General features: G+C 31.2%; 1 protein-coding gene across 2 annotated transcripts in view; it reads right to left on the reverse strand.

The window, feature by feature from the left end:
- Positions 1–3,939: 3,939 nt before the first annotated feature.
- Positions 3,940–8,167, reverse strand: part of LOC106460861 (doublecortin domain-containing protein 2-like) — a 45,395-nt gene continuing 41,167 nt past the window's right edge. Inside the window, exon 8 of one of the 2 annotated variants that reach the window (XM_022387672.1) lies at positions 3,940–6,047. In XM_022387672.1, the coding sequence (XP_022243380.1) occupies positions 5,877–6,047 (171 nt within the window). In that variant the 3' untranslated portion in view covers positions 3,940–5,876. The remainder of the gene's footprint in view (positions 6,048–8,167) is intronic. The other variant, XM_022387673.1, reaches the window with a different exon arrangement.

Here is an 8,167-nt window from a genome sequence, read left to right on the forward strand (position 1 = left end):
AATTGCAAAGCATCACTTTCTGCAGATGGAGTCCAGGTTTTGGGGTCGGAAGTGGTTTATGTCTAGGACTGAGCCATTGTTTTTGGCATTTAATATTCGCATAGAAAATCCATTTTTCATCATCGGTGACAATTCTGTCCAAAAATGGTTCACGCGCATTCTGCAAAAGAAGAGATGAAGCAAAGTTCACACGTTGGAAACGATGATCATCAGACAGTTCGTGAGGCACCCAAACACCTTTTTTATGAAGTTTTCCCACATTCCTTAGATGTTTTCATATTATTTCATGAGAGACATGCAATTTCAAGGCCATTTCACGAATATGTTACCTTGGATTAGACTCAACAAGCATCTTCAGAGCATCAATATCAATTCCAACATATCGCCCCCTGCCATCACAGTTTTTAAGGCTAAAGTCACCTTGAACGAAATTTGCTGAACCGTCGTTTATACTTACGAACGTTCAAAACATTTCCATAAACTTCTTTGTGGCTACGGAGGCATTGCTTCTTTCTTGTATTCAAACAGCATTACATGCCGAATGTGTGTCTCATCGTGTGCCATCACTATGAGGGATTAAAGTATTCTTAACATTACACATTATATAGGGTACACTAACGTGGCGTGATGTACGTTTTTTGAGGGGTGGTTAATGAAAATGTTCCAAAATGCAACATTAATTTCTTTACAACCTAATACCTTATCAGTGAGCATTAGTGATGAGTTTTCTTTGGAAACAGTAGGAATCCATACAGTATATTAGTGAATTGTTTTCTACGTGTTCAAGTTTAATCTAAATTCATATGATTTACTTAGAAAATGATAAAAAAAAAAAGCAATAACAGCAACTTTTACAGTAAACAAGTTAAAATTTTTATGATTGAAATGCTTTGACCCATAGTATCAGTCACCATAAGGTAAGAGTTACATTCAAAAATGCAGTGAAATTCCAAAGAATGTTACAGGCTCTTGATGGTGAGGACAAGTTTGTAGTTTTCATTAATGTTTTTTTTAATAAAATGACATGGATGATATATTAATACAGATTAAGGGGGTAGTTACTGTATATTTATTTAGCATTACCTTTGATTACTTTATAGGTAATGCTCAAGCTGTTTTCTTCTGTTGATCCCCTTTTTAGGGATTTTTTTTCTCTGATACATCCAAAACTTGCGAGGGTCTTTTAGGATGTTTCTTAAGTCTGAGGTTCATTTCTCTCCAAGCGTTTCCAGTATAAAAGTATTTACATGAACTGGATTTTATTTTATAAATGACCTTGTTGTTTTATTTTCAGTGTGGTAATTGTTAGTAATAAGGCTCTTGATTTCAATACCTAATTTTTGTTTGATTATGGTATTCATGTCAATGTTGTATTTCTTTGTAAGTTGTTTCCATAATCCAATTAAGTTTTTGCTGATATGTTCGAAGTAAAGATGTTTTCACCTTTAATATTTGTATTTTTTTTTTTGCTTATTTGCATTTTTTTTAACTTGTATGTTTATATTAATTCAATTATTTTTTTAACACTAACACCTACAAACATGTCCTCACCATCACAAATCTGTAACATTCTCTGGAATTCAACTGCCTTTTTTTATTTAAATCTTACCTGACAATGGCCTGGTACTATGAATTAAAATTTTGTAATCATTAAAATCAGAACCTACCTACTGTAAAAGTTGCTGTTTTTGTATTTTTTAATTAATTATTTGGTTCAGTAGATTCCTAACTAAACATTATATATAAATTGTTTGTATTATAATTGAAAACTTTTTTTAAAGCTACACTGTCAGTTTCAGTGTGTTTAGGGGAATATACCCCATGAATACTGTATAATTATATATATAAATCTGTTAAAAGTTGTGCAGAAGCTGCTATGGAGAAAGTAGTAAAAAAATCATGAAACAAACACCATTATCATGGTGATATTTATTTATTGTTTAAGTGATTTCTCCTAAGTGTATACCAGCAAAATTATATTAAAAATTATGATGTACTTTTACTAAACAAATACCTTCAATCACATACAAATTATAAATTCACCAGCTAAACCACTGTCATAAATACAAATAATATTATACAGTGGTTTTAGACTTTTACTTGAATAGAATATGTGGGATAAAACTGGCATATTTTTGTTGTTTAATGACTGTTAAAACAGAACCTTTTCCACAGTTGTAACTAAGAATTATTTTAAGTCCTCAATTTTGATTGATATTCCCATGTATGTTTTAGTTTCTCTGTACATTACCAGTTACACTTCTCTCTGTAAAGTTAAGAAAAATTAGAAACTACTTCAAATGGCAATTCCAATAAAGCATTATGGCTCAAGTGTGATAAATGCTGCTTATCATTAAATTAGTACCAAGTCTGATATAAATCACATTGTAGCTAATATAAACATACAAGTTACAGTACTGAGTATCAGTTATGTTGATCATTGACCTATAAGCAAAGCTAAATAAGTTTTTCAACTTAAAGAAGTCTATTTAAGTTGGAGTTGTGTAAGTTTTTCTGAGAATGCTTGTGTACCATAAAAATAAACGCATTTTGAGTAAAAGAAATAATTACTGATGACACTAAGGTTTCACTTAATGAGGAAAAAGATACACTTGTTTACTTTTGATGCTGCAATCCAGTGCACAAAATGATGAAAAAGGCTAGCAAAGGTAAGAGGTAAGGTACAAGTTTTCACTGATAAAATATTGTTGTAAAGTATGTGGAGTTATAATCCTCATTTACAAACTATTTCTTCCAATATATATAAACACATGTATACAGAATACATTAATACTCCAATTAAAATATATTAGTATTTAAACTTAATAAAGTAAAAGGAATGTAAACTTTCTATATTGGCCTTGTTTAAAATATTACTCTAACATAAGGACCACAAGGAGCATATTAGTTCTTCAAGGCAGTCCTTGTACAGCCACCATTAACAAAAGTACAAATTTAAACCCACCCATTATTTTTCAGAAAGTCACTGATTTCAATCTTAAACTCCTCTAAAGTGCTGATTCCACTACTGTTAGAAAAATACAATTGGCTTAACTGGAGCTTAGCTTGTCTTTTCAAAATCTTAAAACTGTGTTCTTTTGTGCTATTATTTTCAGTGTATAGCACAAAGAAATCAGAGGCCTTTATCCTCTCAATCCTCCAGAAAATATTGCAAAATTCAATCAGATCACCTCTTCTTCTTCTTTTCTCAAGAGAAAACAAGTTAAGATATTTTAAGCTATCCCTATAAGGTAACTCACTGAATCTTCCTAGTAGACCTCTTCTGAGTAGGCTACTTCCAATATCCTTTCATAGGTAAGTACAGTGTTGCAAATGAAGTCTATATATTGTTTGTATAGAAAGATAATTACCTTTTTTCACTTGTAATTAGTATGTCTATAAATATAACTTAAAATTCTATTAGCTTTACTACTAGCAACAAAACACTGCTTCAATGACTTAAGTGACTTATTCACTACTATGTCAAGATCCTTTTTTTTCAGTCATGCTATTTAGTGAATTGCCATCTATGTTAGATGTATGATCCAAATCACAATAACCCAAATGCATTAGCTTCATTTACCTTAATTAAAGGTCATTTTCTAAATACTTGTCCAACTTAAAAATTGATTTAACTCATTCTGTAATACCTCAACATCCTTAATATACAAAAGTAGAGAGAAGAACCTCACCACATACTAATTTAATGCGTTAAGTGTTTCAACTTCGTGTGGGTCAACTAATCAATATTTTTTTAACGTGATTTTAATTGTGCGTTCATTGCCTTTACTTTAGAACTTCTTAATCCCAGTTTGAATTGGGAATTGCAGAGCCTTTGTTCAACAGACATTTCAATGACTTAATGACTTTGATAATTTTGTTTCTATCAAGCACAATAAAACAAACAATATCTGACCCAAAACATAGAGTGAGAACAAGGATAAATTTATTTGAAATATCTAACTCTTATAAACATTTCCAAGGCTCTTAGACAGAAACATGTACTCTTGTATAGACATCTATTTCATAGAATTAACTTGTCATAATTTTTTGAGCAAAAATATTTGTGATTTAACTATATTTTAATACTGATGGTATTATTTATGATAGTGTTGGTTACTAGGTTTAGTAAAATAATGTAATAATTATAATTGCTCTAATAACTGTGTTACGTTACACAAACTGAATAGTTTTGCATATAAAAGCCGAATAACTGTCCTTACTTGTGAAGAGAAAATAAATTTTCCTTGGCATGTGACAAGAGAGCCATCTTTCAAAGACTTTAGGAGAGTTGATTTTCAGGTTGTGAAGATAAATATTTTAATTCTCACATTGTGATTATACTCAAGACCTGATAGTAGGAGAGCAGTTGCAAGTTGTGACAATAAATGAACTATTTATAAGGTGTGTGTGTTAGTAAGTCGATTGTCTCTTATATTGTGACACTAAGTGGGCTATTTCTCATGCTGCAACATTGTAAATAGATTTGCTAAACTGGCTGGTGTTTCACTGGTTCTTGGTTTGATTACTGTTAGTTTTTATGCATTGAAGATTGTTCAAACTAGCCTACATTTAGTAACACTGACTGTTTAAAGTTATGATGAACTGTGACAGGTCTTTTATGGATCAAAATGGACATTGCTTCTTTATAAGGTTATGATATGTCTATATTATAAAGCAGTTAATGTTTGTTTGTGAGAAAAAATTTTCCAACTTCCTGCCCTCTGATCACCGTGGGTATATCCCAGAGGGATCCTTAAACCTTATACTGCATTCATTTTCCAATGTTTGAGTTTGACAACTATTTAAATTCTTCCAGTTGCTTTGTTTTAGTGCCTATTTCCTGAGCTCTGGTTGCCATGAAACTTTCACGGGTTCTTGGGTATGGACTAGATCTCCTACTAATATAAAGAAACTGGCCAGTATGAATTAATTTCTAGAAAAGTATATGCCAGTATTTAATATATTTGCAAGCATGCTGTCTTCCAATTTCCATGAAGCAAATGAACTAAATGCCTATGTAGCATGAGGACCTGAGCTAGTTACTTTTAATGTTAAGATGCATAATGACTAATCTCTTGTGGTTCATGTTATGACAAATGACATTAACTGCTCATTGGGCAATGATGCACTATGACTGATCTCCTGTATTACATGTAAATTGTAATTTCCATGCTTGTTTGTAAAACGTAATACATTATGGCTGATCTTTTTGGAGATTATATTGTAATAAATGACATTAAATATAAAATTATAATGCATTATGACTAGTCTCTTATGAATCATATTGTTAAGACTGACATTGCCTGTTCTTACGACCTGGATTTGCAATGACTGATCTCATGTTTCATATTGTGATGAATGAATTTGCACTGTAACTGGTCTTTTGTGAATTAGATTGTGATTTCTAACAAGTATATACAATTATAATGCACTGTTTGTGAATCATATTGTGATTACTGACATTACTGAATTATTCTGCTATGATGTACTGTTTGTGAATCATATTGTGATTACTGACATTACTGAATTATTCTGCTATGATGTACTGTTTGTGAATCATATTGTGATTACTGACATTACTGAATTATTCTGCTATGATGTACTGTTTATGAATCATATTGTGATGAATAACATTACTGAATTATTCTGCTATGATGTACTGTTTATGAATCATATTGTGATTACTGACATTACTGAATTATTCTGCTATGATGTACTGTTTGTGAATCATATTGTGATTACTGACATTACTGCCTTATTCTGCTATGATGTACTGTTTGTGAATCATATTGTGATTACTGACATTACTGCCTTATTCTGCTATGATGCACTGTTTGTGAATCATATTGTGATTCACAAACATTGATTGCTTCTTAGGCTATTATACGTTGAGATACATTGTGACTTGTTTCCTGCTGAGATATTTTGTGTTTACTGACATTGTGTCTTCCTTGCATAGAGGGTAAGTAAGGAACCAACTCACTGGGAGCAACAAAGCTTAATTCATGGATCTTTTGTTCATTATCTGAATTGGTATCTTCTTCCTGTAAAAGATAAAAAAATGTTGTTTTATAAATACTTTCTTATCAATCTTAAAACCTGAATTTTACTATTATGTCTAATACATTGTTAAAACCAGTTTTTATAGAACAAACACTAGTATATAAGTATTGTATGCATAAATTTTTAATAAGGCCAGGTAATTGACTTTCAGTTCTTCAAAAGCTAAATGTACACGTTTATATAAGAAGTGTGCATAATTTTGCATGTGACAGATCACTCATTCATGGGAAAAGCAAAACTTATAGAGCTCTATAGCTAGCAAACCTGTCACAGAAAACAGAAATTAGTTTAATTAGTCCTTAAAGATTATTCAGTAATATTATTAGAGATGCCATTTGCTCTTTGTAGAGGAGAAAATTCTCCTTGGGCCTTCCAATTTCCAGGTCCTAAGAAACCAATTAAAGTGATGTGATAGTCGAGTATACAATTAATGCACTATTAATTAGGGAAAATGTTTTGTTAGTATGTACAATGCAAGCATTTAAACAGTAATAATATAACTTCTGATTTTTAAAATATTAAAATATCTTTCTCAAGTACTAATCCTTCAAGTAGTGTGAAGATCTACATCTTCACTCTCCACCCTACCATTTACCATGTTACATATTTTGATTTCCTACTGCAATTACATATCACCCCCTCATCCCAATATTCAATAAATCACCCAAATATTTTAAGACAAATATTTATGTTTTAAAACAAATTTATTTCTAAACTAAATCCTTAAGGGCTAGACATACCAAATACCAAATGTCCTGATTCTAACAAATATAAATGCAAGCAATGTTAAGTGACCAATCATGTACACTAAATTATATTTGAAAAATGATGTAAGTTATTTTGTGCATGTCTAACGTACAGTACTAAACCTCTATATAAAGTTCTATAGCTAAGCCAGCCTTGTGGTATTTGTTGGTTATGGTAGGGTTGCTCAAGAAAAACAAGTAGTTAGTGAGCAACACCAATTGACCAAAAACAATATAACTGTGCTGGGATATTTTCTATTTTCATCAAGACCTCTTGATTTTTTACTTTAACATGAAATGAAAAAATGAAATATTTCAAAGATAATTAGTTTTATCAAATCATAAAGTATTGAAATAATGTAGAGGGGGAAAGATTAATTAAAAATAGTTTTTGTGCTCAATATTATCTTTTCTTTGTAATTAAAAGTTTATATCTTGTTTGTTTGCTGTAAAACACAAAGCTACACAATGGGTTATCTGTCCTGTGCCCATTATGAGTATGAAAACCCAGTTTTTAGCATTATAAGTCTTCAGACATACTGTTGAACCACTGGGGGGCAATTTATATATCTATACTATATAACATAACATAATGTTTAGGAACAACAAGGGACCTATTGATCCATCTCAGCTGTCCAATCCTCTAAATGAAAATAAAACTATTAAAGAGAAATCTTAAAACCAGCCCTTATCGCTCATGTATTTAACAAGCTTTCTTTTAAACTCACTTATATTTACTGCTTCCACAATATCTAAAGTTGACCCATTACAGAGGCCAACCATCCTGTTAGAAAAAGAAAACTGTCTTAGCTGAAGATGACTCCTACCTTGCCTAAATTTGTATTTGTGTCCCCTAGTCATACTATTCTTGCTATTAAGTACGAAAAAAGATGATGCATCAACATTATCAATCCCCTTTACAATCTTAAACACCTCAACCAGATCCCCACTAACTCTTTTTTTTTTTTCAAAAGAAAACAATTTCAAATATCTTAATTTTTCCTCATATGACAAACCCTTCATCCTAGGCACCATTCTAGTAACCCTCCTCTGAACCCTTTCCAATAATTCAATGTCCTTTCTAAGGTAAGGAGCCCAATACTGAACACAATACTACAAATGTGGCCAAACCAATGACCTATATAATGAAATTATAACCTTTTTAGACTTGGATTCAATATTTCTGTAAATACACTAAAATCCTACTTGCCCTAGCAACAGCACATTGCTTAGATAGCTTAAGAGATTGATCAACCATTACACCAAGATTCCTTTCTTTCATGACACTGCTAAGATTATTCCCATCCAGATTATACCTATAATTCAAATTAGGGTAACCCACATGCATTATCTTG

The sequence above is a fragment of the Limulus polyphemus genome, unplaced genomic scaffold, assembly GCF_000517525.1.
Source record: "Limulus polyphemus unplaced genomic scaffold, Limulus_polyphemus-2.1.2 Scaffold850, whole genome shotgun sequence".
In the NCBI taxonomy this organism is placed as follows: Eukaryota; Metazoa; Arthropoda; class Merostomata; order Xiphosura; family Limulidae; genus Limulus; species Limulus polyphemus.